The following is a 15,137-nucleotide window of genomic DNA, read 5'->3' on the forward strand; positions in this document are numbered from 1 at the left end:
GCTAAGGCAGGAAGATAAAGGTTGAATCTAAGGCCAGCTTGGGCTAGAGTAAGTAATTCTCTCTCTCTCTCTCTCTCTCTCTCTCTCTCTCTCTCTCTCTCTCTCTCTCACACACACACACACACACACACACACACACACACACACACACACACACAAACACACACCTTAATATTAAGTTAATACCCATCTAACTAGCAAAAAATCAAACAGAAGATTTAAAATTTAAAAGAGTTATCACTATAACTCTTAGAGTTGTATTAAAAGAATTTTGAGGAAATAGTATTAAAACTATGTCAACAAACATATTTTAAATGAAATCTTCAAATACTTTAAGAATAAAAAATGAGTTATATCTGAGTAGCTTAAATCTATTTTTTAAATTAGGTTTTATCAACTGCATATAAACAAACAAATTAGAATTCAATGATTTCACTGGAGAATCCTACAAAGCATGTAACAAAGAATGACGGTATTTTACACACACTCCTTTAAAATTAAGAGATTCTACTCTTAAGAAAAGCAAAATACTCGACAAAACGTGACAGGCATACTGATAAAAGCCCTACAGCAAAGCAAGACAATGGTATTCACAGCAAAGGAAACAACAGATTGGTATAGTATCTTATATGAATACAGACAGAAAAATCTTTAATAAAAATATTAACAAAGTGAAGCCACATACATACTAGGACTAAACAGCTGAAAAAGAAATATAAGATAATTCCTTGAAAACTGTATCTAAAATATGAAATACACAGGAACAGTTATGACAAAAAGCCTAAGACCTACCACGAAAAACTATAAAAAAGTTCTGAGATTAAAAATAAAAACAAAAACAAACTTTCAGTACAGAAATATTGCCTTGCCCCAGGAGAAAAAAAAAAACAAAAGAGCCGAACAGTTGATAAACACAAACCTAGAAATAACATAGGTGGCAAGATGTCAGAAAAAGATGTGAGTAAAGATGATGTGTATTTGTTGGTTTGGTTTTGTGTTTTGAGACAGGGGTTTCACTTTGGCTGGACTCATCAAGTGGCTGAGTCAGACCCCAAACTCACAATGACCATGTCAACCTCTTGAGGAATTGGCTTACAGGTTTGTACTACCATGCCTAGCTAGTATAGCTAATGTAAATATGTTCCACATGCTCAAGAAAATGGGGGGAAATGAGCATGAGGTGAAAAATGAAAGATACAAATACCCAAATGGGACATTCCAGAAATAAAAAAATATACTTCATGAAATGAAAAATAAGGTGGTGCATACTTTAATTCCAGCATGGGGGGGGTTAGATCTCTGTGAATTTGAGGCCAGCCAGTTAGCACTTTTGCCAATTAACCATCACCCCAACATGCTACTTTAGATATTTTTTAAAAGCAAAATGAACAATAAGGACAAAAAAATACTCATCCCTCCAAAGCCACAGAGAAACCCTGTCTCAAAAAACAAAACAACAAAACAACAACAACAACAAAATCATTCACCACAATGTCAAAGTCACAAATATTTACAGTATATATAATTCACTAAGAGTTTTAATAATTTTCTTTAAGACAGACTTTGGTACAATTCTGATCAAGTATCTATTTTTTTTAATTTTTGTTTGTTTGTTTGTTTGTTTTGTTTGTTTGTTTGCTTTTTGAGACAGGGTTTCTCTGTGGCTTTGGAGGCTGTCCTGGAATTAGTTCTTGTAGACCAGGCTGGTCTCAAACTCACAGAGATCCACCTGCCTCTACCTCCCAAGTGCTGGTATTAAAGGCGTGTGCCGCCACCACCCAGCCTGTCTATTTGTCTATTCTCTATCCATCCATTCAACAAACTAGCTTCCAAACAAGGGTTATAGAATGCTTATTAGGTGATATTCATAGAGAATAGAAAGAAGAAAGGTAAACTGACAATTTAAATATGATGACTAAAGGCCTTAACATACAGAAATATTCATGGGAAATTAATACTCAAACAGTGTTGATGCCAGAAAGAAAATTACAGACAACATAACTAGCACAACAAGATGAAATATAAAAATTCTGTATAATTATATTAATAAATACTAGACTAGAATATATTATATTTCATATATACTATATTATGAAAACAAGATACTACAGAATACTGCAGAATGCTAATTTTATTCCACACATACAGAATACTATATAAATGTCAGGCAGCAGTTAAGGAACACAGTATTCAGTGAGCAGCATGATCTTGCAAAGAAGCAAGTGACTTAACTTTTTATAGATGAGAATAATGGAAGCGGCAAACTGGTCATGGCCATGCACCTATAAGGTCAGAAGGGACATTCAAATGCATGTCCTATTCCAACCCAATCTATAACAACAGAATGGAATAAACGATAATAGTCATCTGTGTAATCAACTCATGCTATCACTGACAACAATTACCCTATTTTATTGAGAGCTCACCACCAGCCAGGCACTATGTTGGCCATTTGTCTCACATTGTCTCATTTAACATCCTTGGTAATTTATGAAATATTTATTGTCGTTTCCATTTTACAGATGAGGGGATGAACTTGACTCCACACTCCAAATCTTTAACTTCAATTTCATCAGGTGAAATACTTATGTTATTTAATAAAGCTGTTTTAAAATGTACTTAATCATTTGACAATCATATATTTTATTATAGGGACACCTCAAGACTCCGGATGGAAAGCACATAAAAATTACTATAACAATTGTAAGTAAGTCACAGGCCAGTGAATGACTCGGTGATTACCGCTATGCTTGACAATCTGAACTGGATCCACAGAACCACCATGGTTGAAGGAGAGAATCAACTCTTGAAAGCTGTCTCCTGACCTCCACACATGCACCCTGACACACACATATGTACACACACACAGACCACAGCCACTCATACATACCCACACAATAAATACATGTATTTTAAAAGTTATAAAAATAAAAACTAATAATTCTTAAACTACAGCAAAAAAACTTCATAAACATATTCTTACTTTCAAATGGCTAAATTTAAACAATGTTTTAATTCACATGACTCTATACTTAAAGAGTATAGAAAATACAAATGGCTTTAATACATTTCTGAAATACATTTTTGTAGGAAAAACTACAAAAGTACAAAGTAATCTATTGCTCTATTTTATACCAGCAGATAAACAGTATATTAAATAACCATATTTATCCACTTTGCTTTCAAGAAATGTTCACCAACAACTACAAGTTTATAAAACAGGAACAGGACCTAGGGAGTAGCTCAGTGAAACAGCACTTGCTTAGCATGAACAAGCCCTGGGTCCCATCTCCAGTAACACACACACACACACACACACACACACACACACCCCATACCAATTCATATCATACTGAACAAAACTGTTTTGCATAATTCGAAAAGTATTACTTTTCACTATCCTTATAGCATATGTACCCATATTTCCAGACATTTGGCCTAGAATATACCTGTTCTTAAACATCTAACCATTCACTTAGCTGTAGAAATTACTTTAGAATTTAAAAGCATAGTCCTGAAAACTATCTTTCAAATTAGCAATTAAAATAAAGCTTACCATTTTAATGCCGGTGGAAAACGTCACTGGCTTCGTGGATCTGGGCTTCTCTAGCTGCATTTCCAGCTGGGTAGATCTGTCTTTATGCTGAGCCAAGAGCAGAGCGACAGGGAGGTCAGAGCTCTCCTGTAAGAAAGTTCAGCATGAAATTTAAGATAAAAAGCAACAACTTTCAAAGTCTGCCTCTTCTATAAGCACTTGAATATTCACTTTACACAGAACACTTTACAAAAGAATATTAACATTCCATAATATGAAAAGGTTGCTGTACACTCATAAATCAAAATAACCTGCAAACAAGTGTTTTATAAAATCCACATTAAAGATAATATAATAGGGTCCTATTTCATCTAACCACCAACCCATTTAATAAAGAAAGAAAGCTAATCACAAAAAAGAGCAGTAGAAAGGGCTATAACTTAGAGGGTTATCTGAGACACATTCTTTTCACCCCAGAATTCAGACCATTTGAAATGTTTCCCATTAGATTTCACCTGAGGCTGTTTGCAAATAATCCTTGTTCTGTTTTGCACAATGGAACTATTGTAGGTACCACCACATGTATATCTTATTTTTAAATTTTAAATCACATTTTAATCAAGTACTAAATGATAAACATTTAATATCATACATTGATACTACACAGGACCATTGTGTACACAAATCTGTACACACCCATATTTTGAGCAGCAAATCACTTATCTTAATAAGGAGACTGCTATTTATCCTATTCAGCATGAAGCACTTACGCTTGAAGCGCTGTGGAGCTGATGTCTAAACTAAATGATACCTAGACTTTTACCTTTGAGGTGTCAGTTAAATAAGAACCCAGAAACACATGCAGAGAAAGGATCTCTCCAGCTCCACCCTTCCCATCAAGAGAGTATATTCTATATTCATAAACAAAGATAAAAAATAATCAAAACAATACAAAACCCCACCACTTTCTATTTCTTATACTAACGTTATCTGAGAAAGGCTACACAGCAAGTGCAAGGCCAGCCAGGGTAATTTATTGAGGTCATCTAAAAGTAAGAAATAGAAAAAGGGACACAGTTTAGTGATATAGTACTATGCCTAGCATAGCTGGAACTCTAAGTTCACTCCACAGGGCCACCAAAAAGCAGGGTATTGAACATCAAAAATATCAGTCACCCAGAATTTAATCCTCAAGAAACTCTTGTGTTAATATCTCATAATATGAAAGCAAACATTACTACAGATTCTCATTTTCTTTCCAAATCTAACCCTTTAATAATTGTTGGGCACAAATGTAACTGACTAATATATTTAAAGCAACTATTTTAAAGTTCCAGCATAGAAGCAGTAACAAGTAACTCAATTCAACAGAATTGTTAGAGAATAAAGATGCACATCAAGACTTTTTTTATATTTTTAAATTGCATTTCTTATTTTCTGTGTGTTTGTGTGTTTGTCTCATATATGTTATAGAGCATGTGCAGAGATCAGAAGACAATGTGCAAACTTGGTTCCCTCCTTCCACTAACATTAAGATTTTATAACATAGCAGGGCATGGTGGTATAGGCCAACTTTAGCTACACAGTGAGTTCAAGGTCAGCCTGGACTGCATGAGATCCTGTCTTAGAAAACAAAAGCAGGGGCTGGAGAGATGGCTCAGCATTTAAGAGCACTGGCTGTTCTTCCAGAGGACTTGGGTTCAAATCCCAGCACCCACATGATGGTTCATAATCTCTAACACCAGTTTCAGGGGATCTGATGTCCTCACACAGATAAACATGCAAGCAGGTAAAACACCAATGCACATGAGATACAAAAGGAAGGAAGGAAGGAAGGAAGGAAGGAAGGAAGGAAGGAAGGAAGGAAGGAAGGAAGGAAGGAAGGAAGAGACCAAAATGATTTTTCAAGAGCAATATCACAAAAATTAAAACATATAAGGACACAAATTTCTTTATAAAATAGATACTAAACCTGGGTTTAGCAACAATAAAGGTGAATAAGAAACAATATGAGAAACAATATGAGACACAGTCTTCAGTGTCTTTCATTTCATACTCAGAACATAGCATTTGTACTGCATTGTTGTGCATTCCTGCAACAATTTTAGACCTCCACCAGCCATTTTATAATAATCCATAACATTAAAGAAGACCTTAAGTGGGCTATACCCAAAAATGTCTTTTTAATATATCTTTTCATGTACACAAACTGAAAAGAAAAAAATTTTTCTCAGCTAAAAAATTAAACCACTGGCTTAAGAAGATAGTTGGAAAGGTAAAGGTGCTTGCCCAAAAGCCCGGACCTGAGTTTGATCCCCCAGAACACATAAAGACAGAAGAAATAAACCAACTCCACATTCATGCCCAAACACACATACTATGCACTCACACACACACAACAATTAGTTAATTGATGTTTTAGAGTCATATCAAGGGCTGGAAAGATGATTACTCGATAGTTAAAAGCACTTGCTGTTCGTCCAGAGGACCTGACTTTAGAACTAAACTCTCCATTTACAAGTGTGAGTCTTAGCATTTAATGACTGAACCATCTGTCGAGCCCAAAGGCCTATGTTTGGTTCCCAGCACCACACCAGGCTGCTCATAACAGCCTATAACTCCAGCTCCAGAGATCCAAAGATCTCCTCTGGCCTCTGAGAGTGCATGCACTCATATGCACATATCCATATACAGATACACACATACACATAAATAATATATCATTTTTAAAGTTAAATCACTGCCTTCTGATTTATATTTGCAAATGGATGTAAATACTTATATATAACAGAAATTTATCCTAAAAAAGCAAAATTCCACATATGAAAGCAAGAAAATGGGGCTGGAAATACAGTTCACCGGTTAAGGACATTTGCTGTTCTTTCAGGGAATCCCAAGTTCAGTCCCCAACACTTACATTAGGCAACTAACTAACCCACACATATAAAGACACATACACATAATTTTAAAAAGAATTCTAACATAAGATAGTGTGCTCACTTCAAATAAGTTGCTAACCAAGACTGGTTTATTATAATCCTAGTTTCTCATTCACAGTAAAAGGAACTCAATGTTTAAATGTCTTGATAGCTGAAATTTTATAAAAATCAGTATTCTAGGCATCTCACTTTAATATCAGGCCTCAGAATTTACTTTAAACATATCACTTCTACTTTAGCACTCAAAATTTTGGAGCCTGGCTGCTAGTGTTTAAACAGAATTAAGCAGGTCTCTGAAGATAAACATATCTGCAGAGTAGAACGCGCCTGTGAAGCGGGCTCTGGGGGACACAGAAGGTGCAGGTCCAGTTGGAGGTTACGTCTCTGTTCTGAGCGTCACACTTCACCTTGGAAGGCTGCAGAGCCCACAGTAATTGCCTAAAGGCACACCGTTTAATATTTAAAGAAATTTTAATAAGACTGCCTGAAATACTCATTAAAAGCTTTATAATGACCATTTTTAAAGATTATTTTAACTGACTTTAAGCAAGCCATCTGGCAAACAATATACCTAATAAGAATCAGCCACTGCATTTGACAACAGCATTAACTCATAAAATTTAAGACATAAATGGAACAGAATTTTCAAACAGGAATATAAAAAGATTTAATAACACAGAACCTGATTAAAAATCTTTTTCCAAACTATTAAAAAATTGAATTTACAGTTAGGATTAAAATAAATGGACTTTTTAGCCAGCATTATGGCAAATGCTAAGCTATAAACATTCAGACTGTAACATTAAACCTGCCACATACAGTACAGTGTATGTGTGCTGCCAGTGCTGTCAGAAGGTTACAAAGTGACTTTGGGCACAAAGACCAAACTTAGAAACAGAAAGAAAAGAATTCTAACAAGTCATCTTTACACAAATATGGTCCAGGGAACAATTCGAAGGTGAAGTCTTTTAGACATACTTATAAACACCAATGCTAACTTTACCTTTTTATAAAAACCTAACACGAAAACACATAGAAAAATACATTTTCACTTCATTAATACAAATTAATCAAGTTAAAATAAACTTAATTCAGTTAGTCAAAGATTAAAAGTAGCAATAATTTTAATAAAGACTGAATTATTAATAAAACTAAAAACTTATAATGACAAATTTAAAAGTTGAAATCAAAAAGCCCAACTGCAGTGGCATTATAATAATGAATACAGTGAATTATGAAGAATTATTTAACCACCATGTTACATGGTCTAAACAGTGAGGAAATATGTGCAGTAATGACTTGCAGGTGAAGAAAACAGGAAGCGAGAGGCGGGAACGCACAAGAACTGGTATTAACTCCAGATTACACACAATGTACAACACTGGCAAAAAACGTCTTACTTCATGCCTCACTGCATTTGAGAAGAGCTTGATGCCAACAGCAGCTCAACGAGGCAGCAAGACTCAGTACTCGTGGGGACTGAAAGGCTCTGCAAGACTAACTGCAAAGAGACTGAGCTCCAGACTGGTGATGGTGGCTGAAGCACATTCTTCCAGCTAAGACAATGCCAAGTTTGGAAGCAAATTCACTTTGTACTCATAGAAAGTGGGAGGGGTTTTTAAAGTACACTTTTATTTATTTTGTGTGTGGGCACATGCGTGTGCCATGGAGCACATGTGGACATCAGAGGACAACTTGTGAAGGTCAGTTCTCTCCTTCTACCAAGTGGGTCCTGAGGAATGAACTCAGGTTGTCACCAGCCCTAGACGGACTTTCATGAGGGGCACTTTGTTTCTAATACTCATTAATCCTCTAATTCTTATTTTTTTCTTTATTCTCTCACCTACATCTAATTTAAAATATAATCTTGCTTTTTATTTTACCTCTGATTAACTGGCTTAAAATACTTTTTAACAAATTCACAATAGAAAATACATTTACATTTATTCCATCATAGAATAACAACACAGCAATTAATACTGGGGGCATGTTAATAGCGAAGAAATGCCTCGAGGAAAATGAATATATAAAGATAGAATGGAAAATACAGAAAGACTTATCCAGAGAGGAATAGTTTCTAGCTTGTGATGTCACCAGTATCACAAAGGATTAAAATAAGTATCAACGCCTTTAATCCCAGCACTCGGGAGGCAGAGGCAGGTGGATCTCTGTGAGTTTGAGGCCAGCCTGGTCTCCAGAGCCAGGGCCAGGATAGGCTCCATAGCTACACAGAGAAACCCTGCCTCGAAAAAAAAAACAAAAAAAAAAGTATCAATAATAAAGTATCAATTCCATGAACCACTTCTCAGACCATAGTCACTTACTGCTATTTGCTAACAAAGACGGACACAGAATTAACTGCTAGAAAGTACTAATAGTCTAATAACACACATTTCAACCAAATACACTATTTTTCATGCAAAAACATGACACGCAGCCACAATACTTCAGCACATAACCAATACATTCAAAACCAGCTTGTTGGGAAACTATTAAGAGAAAATATTCTAAAAACAATGTTTTGGTAAACTTAAAGACATAGAAACAATCTATTAAGTATTATTTATATTTATGTCAGTTATACTGTTATTCTCTCATATGCAAGTGAAATGAATATATAAAAAAGGTGAATAGGGAAGAAGGACTAGAAAGGGGAGGAGGTAAAGGAATAGGAATACAACAAAGCTCCACTTTGACAGCCTTTAATCTTAGCACTCACAAGGCAGGGGTAGGCAGATTTCTGTGAGTTCAAGACCAGCCCGGTCTACAGAACAAGTTCCAGGACACCCAAAGATGTTACACAGATAAGCCCTGTCTGGAAAGCACCCCACCACAAATAATTATTAGAAGCAAAAGGGAAGTTTTCTTAGCAGGTAAAGGCACTGACTTGCTTTGCAAACCCAGCAACCTGAGTTTAATCATCAGAACCCATATAAAGCAGAGAACCAACTCAACAACACTGTCATCTGGCCTCTACACATACATTGTGGCATGCACATGTTCTCCACCCCACTCTATCCTTGCACACAATAACAATAAATATTTTTGAGCTGGGCGTTGGTGGCACACGCCTTTAATCCCAGCACTCAGGAGGCAGAAGCAGGCCGATCTCTGTGAGTTCGAGACCACCCTGGTCTACAAGAGCTAGTTCCAGGACAGCCTCCAAAGCCACAGAGAAACCCTGTCTCAAAAAAACAAAAAATAAATAGATAGATAGATAGATAGATAGATAGATAGATAGATAGATAGATAGATAGATAGATTAGGAAAAAGCTGAAAGTAAACTAGAGCAGGGACACTCCAAACTGCCACTGAAAACCATTGTTCAGCAAACTCCATGGGAAGATTAGCTTTTAGGTAATTAGCATGAACACTGACCAGCTCATCCAAGAAGGCCTGCTTGTTCTTCCTCTTCAGAATCTGTTGCAGCTCCTCTTCCTTTTGTAGGAACAGTCTTCGTTGTTCACTTTCCTGTCGTTCTACTTCCAATGCTTCCTCCAATTCCTCCTGTTCCCGAGTCTAAACAGAAAGTCACATAAGGAATGGAATGACTTTATTAATCAACAGCAATCCTATGCTGTACTCTCCTACCTTACTCACTGGAAACATAAAGCAATTTCATCACTTGTGCTTTAATAATCTGACAATTCTATACAGAATAAACTAGAATACTTATTATCTCATCTGAGCCTACACTAGCCCAGAGAAGGACAAACACCAAACCAAGTAGACTAAGCCCCAGGCACTGACATGGAGTAACTGGTTAATACTGGGTGGAGTTGGGATGGGGTGGAGTTGGTAATTTGTAATTATTATAGACAGTTTAAAGTCATTCAATTTATGGAACTTAACATGGATTTTCTTTTTCAGTTCCATATATTTTTCAAATTCCTCCTTCAACAAAACACCAAGTTTTCAAGGAGAAAACGGAGCTGCACTCCTGTACTATAGACCCTTATGTGCAAAATCAAGCAATCAGGTCCACTGTATTCCTTATACTGATGACAGCAAACCCACACCTCAAGTGAACTCACTTTTAAGCCATTCAGTTTACTCTCTCTTTTCTGTTTTTTAAGTCAGCTGCTAAGTCTTGTGAGCATTTCTCCCAATCATTTTTACAAATTCCTACACCCCTGTTAATAAGTCAATGCTTTTAATACAAGCTTCCATTGGAGAAGGGAATGCAAATTTCATCTAGAAGGATTAGTAAGAGCATCTATAAAAGGATATATCTACACAATGTGCCAAAGTGTCTGCAATTAAGTACATCAGGTGTGGATACTGCACACACAGTGTGTGCAGCAATGACACTACTGATCTGCTGATAAGTTTCCCTTAGGACTACAAGTAGAAATAGAAAGGGTTTCATAGAGTGCTGCTGGTGAACTGTGTCCCATGAGAAGAGAAGCTAAAGATCAACATACTGATGCTAATAAATATGATCTTATTTTTGATGTGGGGTGGGAGGGAAGATCTTTGCTGATATAATCAAGTTAAGATAACATCCTACTGGAAATCTGGACACTGACACATGGGGAGAAGAACATCTGAAGATAGACAAAGCTTGACAATGCTTGCTAGACCATGAGAGGCTAAGAAAGACCCGGCCTTAGAGCTTAAAGAGACACCACAGCCCTGCCAGACACCTGGATTTCAGGCTTCTAGCTTCCATAATAGTGAGAAAATAATATGTAAGCCACCTGGGTTTTGGCAATTTGTTCAAGAAGTCCTAGGAAAACAATACATAGCTTTAGAACTTCAAACAGTAGGTATTGAACCCCACTCTCCAGACAATACAACAACATATTACACAAACAGGGCAAAGACATGAAACAAGTTAGATTGTTTGGTGTGAATAAGTCATGAGATAGGGAAGAGTGTTTTAAACAAAGCTAGAGGGAAAAAGACAAGGAAGATCATGGCACTTCTCTAGAAAACACAAAAGGAGTTGTGCCATGTAAAGATACCTGGGGAGACATTAAGAGAATCCAAGGAGTGAGTTTAGAAGGATGACTGGAAGCAGTAAGACACACAGATGAACAGAACTGGGTTAAAGCTATTAGGAACACTGGTTAGAATCATATTCAAATAACTGGGGGGAAAAAAAGAGCCAGGTTTAAAACACAAGCCATCAACAAAACATGGAGACAGAACAATGGCTTGAGCACTGATGGATGCTAGCACCATTTACTGAGATCAAGACTTTAAGTCAGAAGACATCACAATAGACAAAGAAGGACATAATATAATGATACAAAGTATAACATACAAGAAAATATAAGTTACATATGCATTCAATATCAGAGATCCTAAATACATAAAGCATATACAATGACAAGTGAAGGGAGAATAAGGCAGCAATTCAAGAAAAAACTTAAACTGACCATTTTTAATTAATGGATAAGATATCCAAACAGAATTGTCAATAAACAGAGACCTCAAACAATACTATATAGAAAATGGTACAAAAATATATACATAGAACATTCTACTTAACAAGAGCAGACAATACATTCTTTTCAAGTACATACAAACCTTTAGCCAGGATAGATCACAATATAAGTCTCAGAAACTTTAAGGAAACTTAAGCAATCATAATAAACACTTTGTGTTTTCACTTATTCAAAATAGTCAAACTCGGGGCTAGGAAGAAAGCTTAGTTGGTAAAGTCTAAGAATAGAATAAGCTTGTTAAGTGTTCAAATGTAAACTTAACTGCCCAGAGAATAATACAGATAGACACTAGCAATATCAACTGTTGCCTACCTTAAAGATTTGTTCCTTAGAATAGAAGAAAACAAGAAAGGAGATACCATAATAGAGGGAGACATTTTAGGTTTAAAGAGAAATCAGGCACTAGGGAAATGTCTGGAGAGCTACAAAGATGCTACCAACTAACAATCTAAGCAACAGAGGAGAGGCTGCCTTAAATGCCCTCCCCTGATAATGAGATTGATGACTGACTTATATGCCATCCTATAGCCTTCATCCAGCAGCTGGTGGAAGTAGAAGCAGACACCCACAGCTAATCACTGAACTGAACTGGAATCCAGTTGCAGAGAAGGAGGAGTGATGAGCAAAGGGGTCCAGACCAGGCTGGTGAAACCCACAGAAACAGCTGACCTGAACAATGGGGAGCTCTTGGAACACCAGCACGGGACTGATCCAGAGCCCAGGAACGTGGGTGTCAGTGAGGAGACCTTGGAAATCTATGGAGCCTCCTGTAGTAGATCAGTACTTATCCCTAAAATAGGTGTGGACTTTGGGAGCCCATTCTACATAGAGGGATACTCCCTGAGCCAAGACACACGGGGGTGGACCTAGGCCCTATCCCAAAGGATATGACAGACTCTGAAGACCCCCCTATGGAAGGCCTCACCCTCCCTGGGGGAGCAGAAAGAGTATGTGATAGGTAGGGTTTTAGTTGGAGGGGGAGAGGGGTGGTAAGGGAGGAGGGGAGGGAGAGGGAACTGGGATTGACATGTAAAACAATTTTGTTTCTAATTCAAATAAAAAAAATGGAGAAAAAAAATCTGTTCCTTAAGAAATACAATTTAACATAATGTTGTCAAATGACTTTTGCTATAGTAATGTGACTATCTCCCTAACTACATGCATCTATATAGTGGAACTATTTCTAGAAATTTAAATTTCTATTTAAATTCCTTGTAACTGCTTTTAAAAGGAGGGTACTTTCTAAAGTATTATAAAAAACCTCCACACTGATTCCCATAGAGTGCTTCTACCATATGATCCAAGCTCTACCCTCTTGGGTCTATACTCAAAGAAGTCCCTGTCATATTTGAAAGATACCTATTCATCCATGGTCATTTCTGCTCTATTCACAACAGCCAGGAAATAGAAAAAGTCATTTTGTTGTTGATAGATAGTACTACATGTCTATCAACTGATGAATGGATAATGAAAATCTGGCAATATTTAGACTAGACTATTATTCAGCTATAAAAAAATTAATCCAATGCTTAATGGCATGCACCTTTAATCCCAACCATCAAGAGGCCAAGGCAAGTGGATCTGTTCGAGTTTGAGGTCAGCCTGGTCTACATAAAGAGTTCCAAGTTGGCCAGTGCTACATAAAAGGACCCATAGAGGATGAAATTTTCAGGTAAATGGTTGGAGCTGGAAACAGTCATTTTGAGTGAGTAAACCTTGAAAGATGTCACTTTTTTCTCATTTGTGGATGTTAGCTTTGACTCTTCAGATGTGTGCTTCATTTGTAATGCCCATCGAGGTCAGTACATTACTAAGGGCCATGGGAAGGGGCTTTTCAAGGGAGAGAAGTGAATAATGGAACAGGAATGGTTAAACTGGGAGCGGCGGGGTGCAGAGAATGTATAATGGAGAGGGATAAATAACACTAAAGAGACCTTTCAAAAAAGATATATGGAAACCTACAACTAGAGAAACATCCTAAAATATAAAATATATACACACATAAAGAGTTAAAATTAAGTTACATTATTACAGGGTAACAATATCCCTAATAAACTTGAGAGGTTAACAAATAAATAGTCCAATACCAGTTAGAAGTTACTTCTTTTGGAATTATTGACCAGTGAGGTCCCATAGAACCCCAAACATTATAGGCTATTACCAATACCACTGGTTACCTTCCAGAATTTGACAGTGAAAAGATACATAATTGAGTCCTAGAACCTGGTCAAATCAGACCAGTATGGAACTAAAAGCTCTAGCTTTCAAAGTGCTGGAAGGTGCTATGCAAGCTACCAGAGAGAAAAGTAATCATTATTCTTCCTCAGCTATGAACTCTGTGAGATACAACTGTCCTGGAAAGACAACCACTAGTACAATAGTGGCACAAACATCATGAGAGTAACCAACCACGTTCTCATTGGATTTATGTCCTGCTCCTCAAGATGGAATCAATATTTGACACCATTGTTGGGCTAAGAACTTAGCTAGATAGGTAGCAAGCCCTAAGAGAATCCACTATTAGTATGCCACTAAATGAATATAGGGTTAAACCATCTTCTAACGACTTAGTGTTATATACTGATAGATCAACCCTAAAGTGAGAAACTTCTGTTTACAGTAAATGTTGATTAACAGTGATCCACAACTGGCCAAGGTGCAAAAGCTAAGAGACTACAGAATGCTCAGTCCTAAATAGAACATGTATATACTGCATGTCTCTGTCCAAGGCTGAGGGATCAATGGAGAGGAGGTGGCAGAAAGAGTGTAAGAGCCTGAGGAAGTAGATGACTACAAGGAAACAAGAGTCTTCTGAACTCATCAGAGCAGCTGCACATAGGACCCCATAGCAGTATCAACAGCATGCACAAAACCTGTCCGAGCCCAAGCCAGACTAAATCTCAGCATGCAGAGAGAGTTGGGCACACAATACCACTCCTAGCCATGGAGCCACTGGCAGCCAATAGTTGCTGTGAGAGGGAGAAACAATTTTCTGAGAGTGTAGTTCCTTGTAACTCTCCAGTGGAAGACCACACATCCAAAAATATGAGTAGCACAAATTTCTTTTGAAAAACTTTTTTGAAAGGACACAAAGAAAGGTAGGTAGGGAAGAGGGGGGAGGGAATTGAGGAAGAGTCAGAAAGAGTGGGGGTGAATATGATTAGAACACATTGTGTAAAACACTCCAAGAACTAATAAAATCATTTTAAG

The 15,137-nt window shown here is 37.0% G+C and overlaps 1 protein-coding gene across 1 annotated transcript in view; it reads right to left on the bottom strand.

Annotated features, from left to right (window-relative positions):
* The window catches only part of Mnat1 (MNAT1 component of CDK activating kinase), a 148,186-nt gene that overhangs the window by 82,955 nt on the left and 50,094 nt on the right, over positions 1 to 15,137 (bottom strand). Inside the window, exons 5-6 of the mRNA XM_027418238.2 lie at positions 9,853 to 9,993; positions 3,557 to 3,682 (exon numbers count right to left, since the gene is read on the bottom strand). Coding sequence (XP_027274039.1) covers positions 3,557 to 3,682; positions 9,853 to 9,993 — 267 coding nt within the window. The remainder of the gene's footprint in view (positions 1 to 3,556; positions 3,683 to 9,852; positions 9,994 to 15,137) is intronic.

The sequence above is a fragment of the Cricetulus griseus genome, chromosome 5 (assembly GCF_003668045.3).
Source record: "Cricetulus griseus strain 17A/GY chromosome 5, alternate assembly CriGri-PICRH-1.0, whole genome shotgun sequence".
NCBI lineage: Eukaryota > Metazoa > Chordata > Mammalia > Rodentia > Cricetidae > Cricetulus > Cricetulus griseus.